Below are 18,819 nucleotides of genomic sequence, written 5' to 3' on the forward strand. Positions count from 1 at the left end.
ACGACAAAAATCTGTTAAAACAGGGTTGCAAGAAGAGTTTTGGCTACATCTGGAGGGATATCTATCAAGGCACTCATCATTAACCATGTTAAAATCACCACCCATAATTATACAAGCTGTTGGATAAATGAGTTTAAGATTTACAATGACATTGGAAACATCTGAAATCAACTGTCTATTTTGAATTACATTATTAAAACCATAAACATTGACCATAATAAAATATTGGTCATCCATATGCAAGACACAGATTAACCAGTGACCATTATTACTGAATCACTAATTTACCAGGTGAGTTACAAAACAAAACAGCTACACCGGCTGATCTAGTGGACCCATGATCAAAAAGAATTTTGTCTCCCCACTGATTAACCCAAAATTTTTCATCCTCTGGTTTGGAGTGAGTTTCCTGCAACAAAATAAAGTGTGCTTTTTCGCCCTTGCAAAACAGAAATAATGACTTTCTTTCTCTTAGTGTTCTCTCTTAAGCCCCTAGCATTAAGTGAAATACAGGAAAAAACAAAATTATTCATAAACAAAATTGGCAACAGCCAAAAATATTACTATGTCCAACAAGTTATACTTTTGAAGAAAAAAAATTGAGAAAATAACGCCCAAAACAGGCTCTGTCCCTTCCGACTGCATTCAATGCAAACAAAACCATCCAATCTAAACCTACAAGTCAAAAGACATTTCAGTCTTTAAATACTGCCTTTATTCATATACCTTGTGTGCTCCTAAGTGATTCTTTGTCCGTTTATATATCCAGCACCTCCTCTGAAGTATGCCCGCTTCCCCGCATCCCTAGCTTCTTTTATCCTGGGCCACAGTAGAGCTCGGGCCTCCCTATCGGCTTTGCAGAGGTCTTCGATGAAGCTGATTCGGAGCTCTTTGCAGATCGCGTGATCCTTGGTCATTCTCCACAGTTCATCTCGGTGTATTCTCTGAGTAAACTGAATGATGACATGCCTTGTTTTGTTTTCTTCACGTCTACCAATTCGATGAACCGAGTCCACGATGTGGTTAATGATCGAGGACCATGATGGGGAGATTTTCACAAGCAACTGAACAATTGCCTCACGAACGTCTTCGCCTTCCTTTTCCTTTAGACCACGAATGCTCAGATTCCACCGGCGTTTGTATCGCTCCATCTCCAAAACACGCTCCATCAATTCCGCGTTATCTTTTTTTAAAGCCGCTACTTCTTGGACCGTAGACTGTAACTGAGTTTTGCAGTCCTTGATTTCGGCCGCGTTAAACTCGACTGCCTTGGCTATGCTGGATAACATGATGGAATTTTGTTGTAGCTGAGTACCTAGTGTATCCACCTTATCCGTTAGCTGCTTTATTGCTTCTAAGACTGCATTCGTTCCTTCTTTACCCTCTGACCCAGTGTCCTTCCTTTTAACTGTTGGTGCGTTCTTTGCCAGCGAGAAAGGATCTTTTCTTTTAGTATTCTCGGTGGAAACCTCTATCCTTATCATACTCATGGCCGTCAACTGGCTCATTACTGCGGGACAACGCAAGATTCTTCTTCCTAGTCATGGTGCACCTTCTTTCATTTAGTTATTATTTTCTTGATATATGCTACTTCAAAAAAAATGAACATATTATATCGATTGGATAGCGTAACATGTGAAAATCTGGGACAGTCCTTCAGATCTCACAACGTGCAGTGCACCCGATCCGCCATCTTGCCCGGGATCCCCGTTACTCCCCAAGATTGGAAAAGCAGTCATCAGTCGGACATTACGCAAATGTGTAGTTCGTGACGTGTGGCCCTTACAGAAAAAGATTTGAATTGCTGACGACTCGTTTAGGCGAATGTGACTGTACACTGTGAGTTTCTGTATTTATTCATTTCACAAAGCCTTTATTTTGTGTTTCAGATTTATATAAGCAGAATGTGATCTCAATTCAATCACCCACACAATATTATTCCTAAATGACAACAAATCCACAAGACTATCCAACAAATCCAAATCTGAGAATATGTATTATTATTCTTGTTGATACATTCTTACAGTATTCCTACTATTTGTCAGTTGATGTTTGCTCTGTTTCTGTAGCTGGTGTGATTCTGGAGAGTCCTGTTCATCCTGTGACTGAAGGAGATACTCTGACTCTACGCTGTTTATATCAATTTACAACCCCACCAAACCTCAGAGCTGATTTCTATAAAGATGAATCACTCATCCAGAGTCAAACTACAGAGATGATCATCTCTACTGTCTCAAAGTCACATGAGGGTTTCTACTACTGCAAACACACAGAGAGAGGAGAGTCACCCAAGAGCTGGATCTCAGTCAGAGGTGAGAGTCAATGAAACTGTGAGCTGATTTATTTCTTCTTATGTTCTTGTTCAGATATGGTGCTTGATAAAGTGATTGTGTGTCTCTTCTTCAGTGTCTCATTCAGAGTCTCAGATCTCAGTTCTCCACATACTCAGTTCAGTTCTGGCACTTTCTCCATATTTGTTAGTGACAGTCGTGCTGATTTTCAAATGCTGCAGGATGAGAGGTATTTGTCTGATTTATTACATTATGTTCAATTAAACACCAGATTGGTCAGCATTATTGTTAATACTGTGTAGTTTGTCATCCTTTGGGTTTGTAAGGTGCTTACTAAAGCTGCTTTGAAGCATGTATTTTGAAAATTGCTGTAAAACAAATAAGTTAAATTGAATCCGTCTCGCACCTCCTGTTTTATCTTTTACTCTACATACATAACTTTCCTCACTGACAAAACACGTAACGTCTTTGTTTTGTCTTTTCTAGTCAAATTTGATTACTTATAGTTAAAAGATGATGGTAGGAAGATTATAAAAACCATAAACAGAGATAAAGAAAACACAAACCTGTTCAAGTAATTGTTTGATTGTTCTGTGTGTATTTAACAGTTGCATCTGTTGATGAGCAAGAAACTGCAATCTGATCTTAATTTGTTGTGATGATGAGAAAACTTCAGCTTCATCCTGGAGTCTCTCAGTATCTCAGTCACAAGTTCAGACTGAAAGTGATTACTTCCTGTAAAAGTCACTTTTTGAGAGTGACTCCTTTGGCATCTCACAGCATCGCAACCCTTTTGACTTCATGTACTGTAGTAAGTGAGTGAAACAGGATATTCAATGAGAAAACATGTAGGGAAGTCTATGTCTACGTATATTGTTTCATATTTCTTGTTCTGCTTTACTATCATGTAAAAAGTGATACACTATATTTACTCAATAAAATTGTCAACAAATTACAAGCAATATTATTATTTAAATTCAACACATAAGGATTAATCAAATGAGATGCTTACAAATTCGCCATTCAAAATGAGTAAAATTGCACAAAAATTATAAGTAACAAAAATACTGGTTTAAAAAAAAGAAAACAACTATGCTAATGAATACTGTTATGCATGCCAGACCAATAGTTGGTGATCAAGAAACTCCCTGCAAAAACATAATTTTTTTGTTTACATGGAGATGATACAGGCATCATGTTCAAAAGCTTGTGTTTTCAGGCCCCAAAACAGAGTTGTTGAAGACACCTGATGTTACCAAACAGAATCACTGAAGGAGAAAATCATTGTTTAGTTTACCATTACAGTTGTCAGTGTTTGCTTTAGTTGGGCTCTGGACACATGACTAGCGTTAGATATTGTTCGACTGCTGTATAGAGAGAAAAAAACAGTTGGGTGGTGTTAGTTGTGTTTAAAAAACAACAATTTCTTTGTTTGAAAAAATATAGCAAGAACAGTGAATTACAAGAAAAACAAATATTTATCTAAATATATGCAACAGTGATACTAATTAAAAGTCTTATGTGTTTATGTTTTGGGAATGTAACACTATTTCTTATCACGTTATCAGTATTATCACGCTATTGTTAGAATGTGCTGGAAATGTTGGAAAAGTACTGACACATAAATCACTTACATTTAAAATCAACAGACAGCAAATAAAATGATTTTTTGTTTCCATAATCACTAAAACAATAACAGTACCAGTGAATTTTTTAAATAACAACATTAAGGGCAACAGTTTATCTAATAGCATGTTCAAATATCTAATATAAATGTTCAAATAACTAACTTATCTGAATTGTTTAAACGTCTAGAATCCACATAAGCTTGTTTTTCATCACTGGTCAAAATTTACAGCAGGCCATGCAAATTCGGTCCGTTTTTTGGCCTGACAAAATCTGCACACAAGCTGAATGTAAACATAAGTCTCTGTAAATCCACTCTATGTGCTGAATTAAAGCTGTTTCTGTCAAATTCCTGGGAAAAGCAGTATTGTGATTAAGAACACTTCTTCATTGGTATTACATCGAGCGATAATGAAAACAGAATGCCATCGAATCTTTTCTGAAGACATCTTTTTCCAGTATTTACAATGAAATCGCCTATATTTTTATGTATTGAATAGATTTAAAGGATGTTATTTTATTATCTGCTTGTAAGCTGCTGTCTACTCGTTATTTTATGTTCTTTGATAACATTTCAATCAGCTGTATACAACCCTTTACTTCAAATAATGGAATCACCACACTTTGAAGATGTTAACCCATTTTTTATTACTTCATCACAAATAAATCACATATATTTTTTTTGTTTAATGATTGAACACATAAGAGATTAACCATGTTGCAAATGCCCCTCGTTGCAACCGTCCCCACTCTCCCCTACATATTCCTGCAGAGTTTTGCTCCAACCTTGATCAAACTGTATCTGAAATCAACCCTATACCCTCATTCACTATTCCCTACATTAGGCCACTAATACAGTTCACTTGAAGGAGAGAATGAAAGCAAGTGAGTGAATTCAGACACTGAGTGCACCGAAAGGACTGGCGTTTTTGCATAGTTTGTGCTGCTTGCTGTTTAATAATCATTTGAAAGTGGCAGCTGGCAGCTAAGATGAAAGGATTTCTCTTGAACTGGAACTTGTCATGAAAAATATGTACAAACCTTAATACATTTAATAATCAAATAAAATGTAACCCTATGTTGAATAAAATATGGACAAACCCCTGTGACTAGGTTTAATGTTCAACCCAACCTTTTTTATTTAACTCAGACATTGCTTAAAAATGACTATATTTCTTGCTTAAAATGAACCCAAAATAGTCTGAAAATGATCAACACCTCAGTATTGTGGTACATTATAAAACAGTATGCAATAATAATGTATTTTGTAATTTAATTCAAATTATTAAACGGATGCCACCTTATTGGGATAATAAAACCCTCCCTACACCTACCCCAACTCTAGCCAATATTTATTGTCAATTTTTCAATTATCTCTTAATTTTTATTGAAAATAAAGGCTTTTTTTTCTGATGTAATGGGATTTGAAAAGGGAGAAAAAATTGTTTGGAAAAAGTCGGATTCAAACTTGATCACGTCAAAAAGACCACGTCATGCTCTACGCCACTTAAGCTGTTGTTATTAATAAGTTCAATAAATTAACATTTATTCATAAGCTGAAAAAAATAATAATTAAATAATAAACATTTTTCTAAGTGCTTATGAATAAATGTTCATCTTTTGATTATTGCTGATGCCTCTAATAATTAAATTGTACTCAAAAGTCTGTAAAATGATTGGCATTAATGACAAATTGCAGTAATTCACATTTTTATACATAAAACCTACTGCATTTTTCTGTTTTACTAAAAGACACAAATGTATGTAAAATTACAAAAAAATATCTGTAATTTAATAAAAATGTCAGATGATAAAATGGTCAAATGACTGTCAACAATAGCTTCCAAAAAACATAAATTACGTAAACTCTCCTTATTATAACACTGTTATTTTACAAGTGTTCCTGAATTATTATGATCAAACACATTTACTGTATAAATAAATGAATAAAACATCAGCAACAGAACATTAAACACTAACAGATCTCTCTAGATCTCAGCATCTTCACTTGTTACAAACCAGTCTGACTTTATTTCTTTAATACAAAACTTATTATTGAAAATTAACAGTGGTTTCAGTGTTGCAGTTCAGTTTAACAACACCCAAAGTACAGCTGTGAGGAAAGTATATTCAGGTGTTTTAACTTGGAATAATAAGAATAAAGATTCAATATTAGGAGACTCAAACTCCTCCTTGTCAGGTGACACATGAAAGTGAAACTATTACAGCAGGATCTGTTTTGTCATATGAGGAAGTGAACTACGTTAAGAGAGAAAAACACAGTGAGTATCACAATTTCACAATCATCTTTGATAGACAAAATCAATCCTGAGACTGGTTTAAAGTGAAACATTAACATAAAGTACAACATTAAGCAGTTTTAGATATTTTGAAAGTAGTTAAATAGCATTAGAAGAGAAAACTTCTGTAAATCGTCAGATTGCACCTTTACTTTCATTTTAACACAGTGCTTGTCTGAATTTGTTGTGCTGTTTATGAATAATTTGATTCTGTGTAGATAATGTCAGTATGGAATTGTTTTCATGAGTGCAGGTCATTACTGTGAACTGACTGTTGAGACAGAGCTGGATTTGAGGAAATTAATTTCTGAGATGATTCATAACTCACTCTGTGGATCAACATCTGGATCTGCTTTTAGATGAAACCATGGCCTCCAGAATGAATCTCTCTGATGAACATGAAACAAAGATAAAGACTGTCAAGAGGTGAGAGAACTTAAAATGTTCCGCATTTTTTATGTTCAGAAACAATAAATGTATACTACAACAGCATTTTCATGTTCAGTCAGATTCAGGAGGTGAGTCAGATTTACTTGAACACATCGATGTGTCTGTGAGGAAAAAACAACTGATGGATCTTTCAAAAATGTCTATAATGCATGAATGAAAAAAAGCACATGGGGCAGATTCATTTTATTTATATGAAAATAATACTTTAATCTTTTAACTCTCACGTCACAACAGACTACTCAAGTGAAATATCAACATTAATGGGAGTTTGAAACAGTAAATGTGTTTCTGTCAGAGCAGTGTGAGATTTTCAGAAACAGTTTGTATTGCTGTTATATTTCAGTCTGTGGCAGAATCAATCTCCTGAACCCAGCTCTGTGTCCATGAAGAGTGACCGGTCAATGCATGAGCCAATTGAATTCAGTTTGGGAGAATCATCTGCTGATCTGAAGTGTTGTTTAGTTTACAGTATAAGAAATATATGATATTCATTCATTTACTGATGTGCATTAAATACATTAGTATCTTTACAAAAATGTTCAATATTTGTCTAACTACAGACAAAAACATAAAGGACCAGAATCACAAACAGCAAAGAAGAACTTAGACTCCATTTTCAAGGTTGGTTTTGTGTGTGTCCATCCCAATACAATAATCCTCTGGGTAAAATTATTTAAAAAATTATCTGTAAAATCGTCTCTGGAATAGTCACATTTACTTTCTAACACACGTAAGATATTAGGTTACTAAAGTAGAGAAGATGAATCCATATGTAACCTGACTGCTGCACAAAGATGAACATCAATCTAGCAAACAGACAATCCAGTCAAACTCCCTCTTTTAACCTCAGTATCTGTAGACGCTGATGTTTGAGCATACAGTGGAAGTTATTATCAGATGTGAATAATTCAGTGATGTTTATAAGTATTCATGCTCTAACTCTTGTGTATTGATCCTTTGGTTCACCTTCTCTGAGACTGAATGGATGTTTATTGTTTGAATATTTACTATGATTTCAGGAGATTGAGCACAGAATCGTCTCTGAGTTAAAGAGTTTTAAGAGACTACTGAGTCCAGATTACCCAGAATGCTCTGAAAGAGACCATTATGATGATGAGGGTCATAACAGAGTCAGAGAGGTGCTTCTGAAGATCACACTGCTCATCCTGAGGAAGATGAAGCAGACAGACCTCGCTAACACACTACAGACCAGTAAGAGCTCTGGATCAGCAGATTATAGCCTGTGTTTTTATGATCAACCTTCTGTCTTCAGTCGCTAATGTTCCTGAATGTCACGACACATCTAACATATCAAACCTAAAAATACATTTCTAAAATATTGCTCTGCCGATAACAACAGTTATTTCCTTTGCTCAGAACTGATGCCTGTGTATCAACAAAAACTCAAATCCAGACTCCAGGACAAATATCAGAGAATCAGTGAAGGAATGTCCAATCATGGAGACTCAACACGTCTGAATGAGATCTACACAGAGCTCTACATCACAGAGGGAGGCAGTGGAGAGGTCAATAATGAACATGAGGTGAGACAGATTGAGACAGTGTCCAGGAGACCAGAGACACAGGAAACACCAATCAACTGCAATGACATCTTTAAACCCTCACCTGGACAAGACAAACCCATCAGGACTGTGCTGACTAAAGGAGTCGCTGGAATTGGAAAAACAGTCTCTGTGCAGAAGTTCATTCTGGACTGGGCTGAAGGAAAAGACAATCAGGATGTTCATTTCATATTTCCACTTCCTTTCAGGGAGCTGAACTTGATACAGAAAAATCTCAGTCTTGTGGATCTTCTAAACCACCTTCACACAGAAACCAAAGAATTTAAGTCGTCAGATTATGAAGACTACAAAGTCATGTTCATATTTGATGGTCTGGATGAGTGTCGACTACGTCTAGATTTCCAAAACAATCTGAGCTTGTCTGATGTAACAGAATCAGCCTCAGTGGATGTGCTGCTGACCAACCTCATCAAGGGGAATCTACTTCCTTCTGCTCTCCTCTGGATCACCTCTCGACCAGCAGCAGCCAATCAGATCCCTCCTGAGTGTGTCCACCAGGTCACAGAGGTACGAGGATTCAACGACCCTCAGAAGGAGGAATATTTCAGGAAGAGAATAAATGATCAGAGTCTGGCTGATAGAGTCGTCACACACATCCGATCATCAAGAAGTCTGTTCATCATGTGTCACATACCAGTCTTCTGCTGGATTTCAGCCGCTGTTCTAGAGAGGATGATGGGTAAAGCAGAGAGAGCAGAGATTCCCAAGACTCTCACACAAATGTTCACACACTTCCTGATCTTTCAGACCAAACTGAAGACACAGAAGTATGATGGGAAATATGAAATCAATCCTGATCAGGCTAGAAAGACTATTCTGTCTCTAGGAAAACTGGCTTTTGAACAGCTGGAAAAAGGGAACCTGATCTTCTATGAAAAGGACCTGAAAGAGAGCGGCATTGATGTCAGAGAAGTGTCAGTGTACTCAGGAGTTTGTACCCAGATCTTCAGAGAGGAGTTTGGACTGCAGCTGGGGAAGGTGTACAGCTTTGTTCATCTGAGTATTCAGGAGTTTCTTGCTGCTTTATTCAAGCTGCTGTCCTTTTCTGAACAAAACACAGGACTGAGGAATGAGTTCAGGTCACCAATGACCAGTTTACTGAAGAGAGAAGTGGACAAGGCCTTACAGAGTGAGAACGGACACTGGGACCTTTTCCTCCGGTTCCTTCTAGGTCTCTCACTAGAGTCTAATCAGACTCTCTTACAAGGCCTCCTGAGAAAGACAGTAAGCAGCTCTGATATCAATCAGGAAACAGCTGAATACATTAAACAGAAGATCAGAGAGAATCCCTCTCCAGAGAAATCCATCAATCTGTTCCACTGTCTGAATGAACTGAATGATCGCTCACTAGAGCAGGAAGTCCAGACATACCTAAACAGAGGAGATAGACTTGATTTATTTGGAGCCAAATGTCTCTCTGGAGTGTCTCTGTCTGCTGCTCAGTGGTCGGCTCTGGTGTTTGTGTTGTTGAACTCAGAAGAAGAGCTGGATGAGTTTAAACTGAGTAATTTTGATCCATCAGAAGAATGTCTCCTGAGGCTGCTGCCAGTGATCAAAGCATCTAGAAAGGCTGAGTGAGTATTTTACAGTGTCTTTGTTTTATTGACTTTATTTTATACGGTATAGGCCTGTGTTTATCTACATTCTTTCTTATTTGGCACACTCAGCAATGCAATAGAGTTTGTTGAAATAAAAAAAAATAATTAAAATTAAAGTATAATAGTATAATCAAGTATAATAGTTTAATTTCATTAGATTAAATTATTGGACTCTCTCTCTCTCTCTCTCTCTCTCTCTCTCTCTCTCTCTCTCTCTCTATATATATATATATATATATATATATATATATAGTGTATAATTTCATGACCCTTCGTTTGTACATCAGATATACATGTAAAGATATATTCAATAACTACAACCATGTTTAAGTGTGTTTCTTATCTACATTTGAAGATCAATGTGACCCAATCTGACAATGATCCGACAATGAAACGTCACTATCTTTGTTATATAAGGCTTAGAAATGTACACAAACACTGATCATCAAATTCGCTGGAAAGGAACATTGCTTTTCTCAACTCCTCTCGTCACTTCTGAGCATTTCTATGGCAAGCCGTTTTAGCATTAAATACTCTTTGCCACACTAGTCATAATTCTGTTTTGACTCGTCATAATTCCAATCAAGATATCTACAATGTTAATTTGACTAGTCGTAATATACATGAGAGATATCTATAATGCTTTTATGACTAGTCATATTCTTCCATTGGAAAATATTTTCAGATGTCTACAAATGAGTTTTGACTAGTAGAAATTGTTATTAAAGATATCTATAAATGAATTTTGACTTGACAGAACTGTAATTAGAGATCTCTCTAATTGAGTTGCCACTGGTGCAAATTATAATTCAAGATATCTCTAACTGGGTTTTTACTAGTCATAATCCAATTGGAGATATCTTTAATTCGTCATTTTTAATCTGTATTTATCTGTAAAAAAAATTCTTCTAGTTCGAATTACAGTTGCAGATATCTTGAATTGATTAGAGATATCTGCAATTTAATTCTGGATATCTCAATCAGATTTTCGACTAGGATGATCTTTCTTTGGAGATATCCGCATTCAGCTTTGTGACTAGGAAGAATTTGAATGTAGATATCTAGAATTAACATTCTGACTAGTCAAAATAATTTTATAGATATCTTAATTGTGTACTCAAACCACCCCTTTGCTAAGCCCCGCCTTAATCTTCAAGCAGTGTTGACTAAGGCTGGGTATCGTTCCAAAATGTTTGATACCGATACCGATACCCTGAATTCGATACCGGTTCCGAACGATACTTTTTTCGATACTTTTATTTTAAGAAATGTATTTTAACAAGATTACTTTTTCAGGATGTTTGTGACACTTTCACATCAGGCTTATCTCTAAACGGTGCGTTCACACTACAGCGTCAAATTTGCGCTCAGTGCCGCTGGCAACGCTACAACGCCACTGCTTTGGGGTGTGTCAAATTTAGGGCAGAGCACGCCTCTGAAAACCAATGTTCACACCCAATTTACATTCCATTGTCTTATTTTAAGGGCGGTTTGCAAAATAAACTGTAGCGTATACTAACAACATGCAAAGTACATTTACTTTTGCGTGACTTTGTCAATAATATGTGATTTCAGCTCAGTAATCCATCAGTTTCGAAAACACGCGTCATAATCTTCCCTTGCCTACTTTGCAGCGATTGGTTGTCGCCCGGCGTTTTGCGCTCGAGATTTGCATAAAGTTGAGGAATGCCCAACCTTTTGACGCTCTCAGCTGCTCTCAACGCCTTCTTCGCGACGCTTCCAATCCCAAAATGCACCACGCGACCGTTTACGCTCAACTTCCACATGAATGAATTGAAAACGCTCGCTTCGCCCCGCTCGCTACGTGCCAGTGTGAACGCACCGTTAGACCAATAAACAAAGGAACAAAAGCACTAAATGAACAAAGTGTAGTTAAGACAATATAACAGTGAAAGTTTTTTTTTTTATAAAGTTCAAATTTTAACTCAATCAGATTTAAGTATTTGTGAGGCTCATTGCTGCTTAAAGGTTTAGTTCACCCCAAAATTTAAATTCTGTCATTAATTATCTACAAATGAAGATATCTTGGATTTAATCCAAGAGCTTTCTGATCCTTCCATAGATAAATCTTTGAATAAAGTTATTTTTGTTTACTTTGCACACAGAAGTATTCTCGCAGCTTCATATAATTATGATTGAACCACTTTTATCACATTGACTTATTTTGACCATGTTTTTGGTTCCTTTCTGGGCATTGAAAATGCATATCCAGTAAATATAGGAGGATCAGAAAGCTCTTTGATTAAATCCAAATGATCTTCATTTGTGTTTTGAAGATAAACAAAGGTCTTATGGGTTTTGAACAACATTAGGGTGAGTTATTAATGACAGAATTTTCATTTTTTTGGTGAACTAACCTTTTAAGATCACCTGAAATCACTCAACAGTTCTTCTTCAGAAAAATTAGCATGTAGCACCGATATTGATTCTTCATGGTCGATTTTGATTGCCGAAGTTTTACAAGCAAATGGGCTGATTCTGAAAGCCTTTTTAATATATTTAGTTTACACCTTAAGCAAGGGACAAGAATGAATGATAATATGAGTACAAGAACAATATGTTTATTTTCTCTATTATAGGTACAGCCATTTAAATTAGAGGCAAAACCACTGCATTTAGATTAACATCTAAATAAATGACAAAATATATTATAAATAACAAAAAATAAATGACACAGATCTTTCTTAGTCGTGTAGACAATAAATACAGCTATAATCAAAATTCAAAATTCAAAAGTGCAAATAGAGACCGAATCTTCAAGCATGATACAGAGCTATTAATAGACAACTATACAATGTATTAGCCTACATACTAATCACAGCTTCAATATTTTATGTAGCCTAATTTGCGCGCATTGGGGAGTCGTTCTCTAAACGCGGGGTATTAAAATTGCTTTAAATGCGTGTGCGCGTGTTACTTTTGGTTTCGTTTCAAGGATCCCGCGAAACTCGGCGGTGATAAGCGTGCATTCTGCAACACAAGAGATTACTTTAACAAAACCTTTTGAAAGTGGGAGGACACACACGGGATTTTGAAAAGCGTGTCCCCAGTGAAAATTACGCCCCTGTGTGAGTGCAGCTCTGCCGCTGAGTCATCGTTTGATGTGAATGTATGTCGCGTTGTACCTATACTGAGATTATATTGAGACTGAGGCGCCAGAATGTGTCTGGTGTTTTCTCATGTTTGACGTGTTGCCAGTCTTGGACGCGATAACCTTTTTACAAATATTGCATCGCACGCTGTTGCCGTCAATATTGGCATAATGTAGCAATACTTTTGATCGCTTATACATCGTTTGCGTTAAATTTATGCTATGCTTTAAAGTAAAGTGTACATTACAGCCTCACATTTGACAAGCTCTGGGCGAGTGGGCGTAACCGCCGTAAACTATTGATTTTCAAGGCAGCCTCGCCGCAGCTAATCACCAGCATTTGATCCGGGCACGTTAAAGATACCGCACGTTTTCTAGCTCACTGACGTTGACAAGATTATATCGTTGGGTATAGAAATTTGGTACCGAACGAAAATGATTTTTTCGATACTCGATAGTATCGAGACAATTCGGTCGGTGCTTAAAAAGTATCGAACTCGATACCCAGCCCTAATGTTGACAGATCGGGTTGACGATTTCCAGCCCAAAAGCTCACCAAAATAATGTGATAGAATTGTATTGCCATGTCAAGGTTGATAAGGACCATTTTTATATCTTTAAAAAAAGAAAAATTACAAAATAAAATAAAGATAAATCAATTTCACAGGAATATGGATCAAAACAGTCCGAAAATATGCTTAAAATGTCCACAAAGTGGAAATTAACCAACAACTTTAACCCTTGGAAAAACACATGCATCATTTTCAATGTCCACGGTAAAAATATGCTAATTTATGTGCAAAAAGTGCACAATAAAGTGATGAGAAACAAATGTAATGTAGCTGGTTTCTCTGTGTTACTGTATATTTGAAGGTCTTTCTTATTTGACACTCAGCTATCATCATAAAGCGCTCTACTAATGACCTGATGAGTTGAATCAAGTGTTTGATTAGAGAGATTTGTCTAATCTGTGCAAAGTCAATATGCCTTTAGGAACAGGGTTGTGACTCTCTGATATTATAAATATTGGAATTGGGATCATTACCAATCACTTAAAAGTTACATTCAGATTAACTTAAATTCAATCTAATAATTCATAAATTATTAGCAGAGGTGGAAAGAGTAATAAAGTATGCTACTCAAGTAAAAGTACTGTTACTTCAATTAAATTTTACTTAAGTACAAGTAAAAGTACTGGTCAAAAAATCTACTCAAGTAAAAGTAAAAGTAAAATTTAGTGAGTAATTTGTTTTTTTTTTGAACAGCAGTTCTAGTGTTATTAAAACAAACATACAAACAAACAAAAAACAAGGGGATATAATTCTCAACCTAATTGTTTTTATTTGAGGAAACAACTTTACAAATTAAAGTGCAATAAAAAATAAAAAAAAAAGATACAACAAAAAAATAACCATATAAAACATTTAGGGAAATCTTTAGGCAAATAATCCCATAAAAACTTAAAACATCACAACCACTGAATGTTGCATAAACTGTGAATTCAGTAGAGCAGGGGCTGGGGCTCCTCCCCCTCCTTCTCCGTTCAATTTTGCAAGGCCCCCCTATGCCAGACATGTCCTCTTATTTATTATTATCTTATTTATTTATTTACTTCTGCAGTAAAGAGAAAAGTAGTTATTTTTAAGTCTTTTTTATTAACCAAAACATTTGTTTTGCCTTACTATTCTTCTACTGCATGTTATATATAAAAAAAAAAAAAAAATTCAAACAAACTTTAAATTAAAACTTTAAATATACCTTATAACCTTTAAAGAAAACCTCTGCTAAATTCTAACTTTTTAAAATTATATATACAGATTTAAAGCACCTGAATTCCTTACTGAAGACATTCTTTACAACTTCAGAGAACTTTTTCTTAAATAAGTGAACCTGCCTTACCAAACAGGACAGGGAGATGCCAAAAGACCACTAAACCTATCCCTTTGAACTTGACTGACTGAATATCTACTGTTTCCATTAAAAAATTAACACACGAACTCAAACTACAGCAAATACATTCTAAATCTGTTGAAACGCATCGATGTGAAGTAAAATTACAATATTTAAAAGTTACTTTAAAAAGTAGAAGTACACAAAAAACCTGCTCAATTACAGTAACTCGAGTAAATGTAATTCGTTACTTTCCACTTCTGGTTAATGAGCATTGAGAATAGCTGGATGGCTGAAACGTCTGCTCTTGCTCTATTAAAATCATTAATTCTGTTTGTTAAAGACTTTGTCTAGTTTTTCAGAGTGTTTTTCTCTTCTACACTTCTGGTTACTAGACAAAATGTTTTTTGGTGAAACTGGGGAAGAACAGTGAAAGATTTTTAGTCAATGCCACTCAAGGGACAATAGATGCAAGCATGTAGTCATGTGACATTTTACTTTTTTTTTTCTCCAGAAAAATATGGTTACTGTTTGGTATGCAGTTTGTTAATAAAGATAACGTCTATTTGAAAATGTGCTTTATCGTTTTCGGACGTGTGAGAGCCATATCGTCAGGGGGCGTTCTGCACTCATCAATCCGCTCGAGAGCGCTCTCACCATGGCCAGATTTTCTGGAATTTACCGATGTCTCTGTAGTGGTTACACAGGGTTGCCACCTCTCACGTATTCAGTGTGAGACTCACGCAATTGACACTTTTCACTTTTCGCTCCAGGGCGTATTTGTGTTTGTGCTCTTGAAATCGCCAAAAGACAGTGTTTTCGTAGCGCTGAGCAATGTAGCCAATCACAGACATATATGTTGATCTAGAACGCCTGTGATTGGCCATTGTGTTCTGAATTCGCTCACCTCTAAACGCCAGATTGCACTTGTGGACTCTCACTGTAAATAAGCGGTTCATTGATAATAAAAGGACTTTTGCGATTAACTGCAGCGACACGTTTTAGTGATTATCAAGGAAGGGCTATAGCGCACACCAAGGCTACGTATAATCCGTTTAGAATTTGAATAAAAGTTTTGTTTTTCGTTCTGCTAACAGCTGTATATCTGGTACAAGAAGCAGAATTTCGGGAGTGATAAATCCCTCATGAATGAAGGATTAATTTTCGAATATGAGAAAAATATAATTCCTCAGAACAGCAGACTACAGAAAAATATTTGAATTTTCGTGTCAAAATATATATTGTTTTAAATGCAGTTGCAATTATTTATAATGACTAAATCTAGGAATTCTTTTACTGCACATAACTTTTTACCACAACAAGAAAAGTAAATAGTTTTGCAGCACTGCAGCAGTTATTTTACATTATTTTATGATAAAAACACAGTATGACATTTTTATAAATATATAAAAAAAAAATAACAAATAATTTCACAATGCTGAAGTCAGATCAAATTTTAATAAAAAAAAAACTGCTCATGCGAACATGTGTGTAGCACCTTTTTTGTATCATGATTTAAAATGCAGTGTTTAGTTCTAATTTTCAATTTATTATTATTTTTTAATTGCAAAAACAGTTTCATTGCCAGAAAAAAATATATATTTATGGCTGGTAAATTCTCTCAAATCACCAAAAAATGTTGTTTGTATCATGAATAAAATGGCAGATATGGCAAAAAGTTTTAGGCCCTGCTTGTAAGTGTAGAAATTACAACAAAAGTATTGGAGCTCTGAATTGTGAACTCTCAAAGTGCACCAGATAGATGAATTTAACTGTAAAATGTACAACATTTTCTTACGGGGGAGCATGCTCCCGGACCCCCCTAAAGACACTGTGGGAATACTCACTCCAAGCTGAACTCAAAAGTTGGCAGCCCTGGGTTACACATGACATGTAATTCGTTGTAAGTAAATCTAAGGGGCAGTCTTTGGTCTCATTTATCTATTATTTGTTCCAGAGAAGAAGATAGTTTATGTAGCATGTTTATGTCAATTCAATGCTGTATATCAGAAAGCTGCCTTTACTCTTTTCTAGCAACTTTTTGATAGCTGTTTTTGTTGTTGTTGTTTATTAACTATTATTACTCAATAAATAAAAATGTAAACTATATTTTAAATAATGTATTTAATGATAATTGTTTAGTATTAAGAAGCGTGCCTGTGTTCGTGATGGTGATTTTAGTTAACTTTACATTGTTCCGCCTTTAGATGGCGACAAGAGACTGTTTTATGAGTGAACAGTTAAAAGTGACTTTGGGACTTTTAAACTGAAAATTTAAGCGGAAGTTATGTTTAGCTTCAACAACAGTTTGCCACAGCGAATAAATGGACTGAGCAGCAAAATCACCTTCAACAGAAGAATGGATGTTAATATTTTCTTCAGTAAACTTTTAAACTAATGTCATATGATCGTGAATATGAATAATGAATCAGATGCAGGTCCGTTAATCACTTGCTCAGTCCATCTCTCTCTCTCATAATACTCAAACATGATACAGTGAGGTTTTAATACAGTAATCATAGGCTTTTAATGAAGCAACTCAACTTTCCTTCGTTACTAGTTCTAAACTGACGTTTTGGAATTAGTGAGATTTGTAATATTACTTGCATATCATTGCTCTTTTGTTGATTCTGATTGCTTTCATTTTCCTCATTTGTAAGTCGCTTTGGATGAAAACGTCTGCTAAATGACTAAATGTAAATGTACTGCTGCACAATAAACGGGCTGAATACAAATTAAAATATAGTTCAGGTTTAAGACTCAAGTCATTTTGGGGAATATTTATGGGAATATTTGGGTCCTATTTTTTGAGTCAAATCTGAATTAATTTAATTTTGAGTCTGAAGTCTATTAAAATGGGACTTGACTCTGAGTCTCTCTCAGTGCCTGGTTTAATAATTGATATCTATGATATGTATTACATCTGTGTTTATCAGCAATTACATTAGACACATGAGTCCAGCACTAATAACTCATCTTTAGTTGTTCTGTTTATTCTCTGCAGTCTTTCCCAATGTCCTATTACACAGAAAGGTGCTGCTCTGATTTCTGCTCTACTGGAGGATCCACACTGTAAACTGGAGAAACTAGAGTGAGTCTCATCACATCTCAGTAACTATAAGGTTTGGAGTAAAAAGTAAAAACTCAGATGTGTTTTCTGTAGCAGTGGTTTTGTTTGCTGCCCTTTCACCCCAGTTCAAACCCTTTTTAATTAAATGTATAAATAATTAATAAATAAAAATAATTCAATTGGCATCTTATTAATTGCAATATTTTGACGAAGCCTTTAGTGTTTGTCTTTAATATCACAGCTACAGTGACTGCTAGAATCTAGAAGTGCTTCTTTCATTACTGCACACCAGTATTAGAGTACAATCGGGACAAAGACACGTGTCTCCTCAGAGTTATCAGACAAATGAATATTGAATGCAACTTCCAAAGGGAAAATATAGAAATATATGAGGTGGAAAGAACAGCTTTTTATGTCACACTCGAGGTAAAAGACTCACCAGTATGGGGCAATAGTTCTACAATATTGATATAAATATTTCAACTAAAGCAATATGTTTTACATTATATCTAAGTTAATTATTGTCTAAAACAACCCCTTCAGCAATGATTGTACCATATTCTGCTTTGATCAAATAATTCACTTTTATTAACTGAGTAAACTGTAAAATGGATTTATTAACTCCTTCAGCTCTGTGGCATATTTTGTATTTGTTACTGATTTTGTCCTCCCTGAATTCAAAAGAGCACCGACTCACATACATTGGAGTAAATTGATAAAAATGGTCTCATTTCATAGTAATTTTTTAACATATACTTTAAACACATGGGTGCAATAATTACTATTTTTTAATTGCATTTTTTCATAATATTTTGATAAACACAAATAAAAGATCAAATTTTATTATAATTTTACTGAGATTTAATTGAAGGGAGGCAGTTTGTCCTCTAGGGGTCTCT

General features: G+C 35.3%; 2 protein-coding genes across 2 annotated transcripts in view; both read left to right on the top strand.

Annotated features, from left to right (window-relative positions):
• LOC141338963 (NLR family CARD domain-containing protein 3-like) overlaps nt 1-18,819 on the top strand; it is an 87,992-nt gene that overhangs the window by 41,436 nt on the left and 27,737 nt on the right. The gene's annotated exons all lie outside the window — the stretch shown is intronic.
• LOC141338906 (NLR family CARD domain-containing protein 3-like) lies at nt 1,489-17,945 on the top strand. Its single transcript, XM_073844519.1, has 8 exons — nt 1,489-1,546; nt 2,070-2,312; nt 2,367-2,520; nt 7,011-7,118; nt 7,228-7,288; nt 7,687-7,879; nt 8,045-9,824; nt 17,855-17,945. Exons 1-8 carry the CDS (start codon nt 1,489-1,491, stop codon nt 17,943-17,945), a joined length of 2,688 nt encoding a protein of 895 aa, XP_073700620.1.

This window comes from Garra rufa, chromosome 7, assembly GCF_049309525.1.
Source record: "Garra rufa chromosome 7, GarRuf1.0, whole genome shotgun sequence".
NCBI lineage: Eukaryota > Metazoa > Chordata > Actinopteri > Cypriniformes > Cyprinidae > Garra > Garra rufa.

Excerpts from the sequence above, each read along its gene's own strand:
- LOC141338906 (XM_073844519.1), top strand. The coding sequence starts at position 1,489 with ATGGCCGTCAACTGGCTCATTACTGCGGGACAACGCAAGATTCTTCTT. Across the intron at positions 2,521-7,010 it reads CAAATGCTGCAGGATGAGAG|TCTGTGGCAGAATCAATCTC; the intron begins GTATTTGTCTGA and ends GTTATATTTCAG. Across the intron at positions 9,825-17,854 it reads AAAGCATCTAGAAAGGCTGA|TCTTTCCCAATGTCCTATTA; the intron begins GTGAGTATTTTA and ends TATTCTCTGCAG.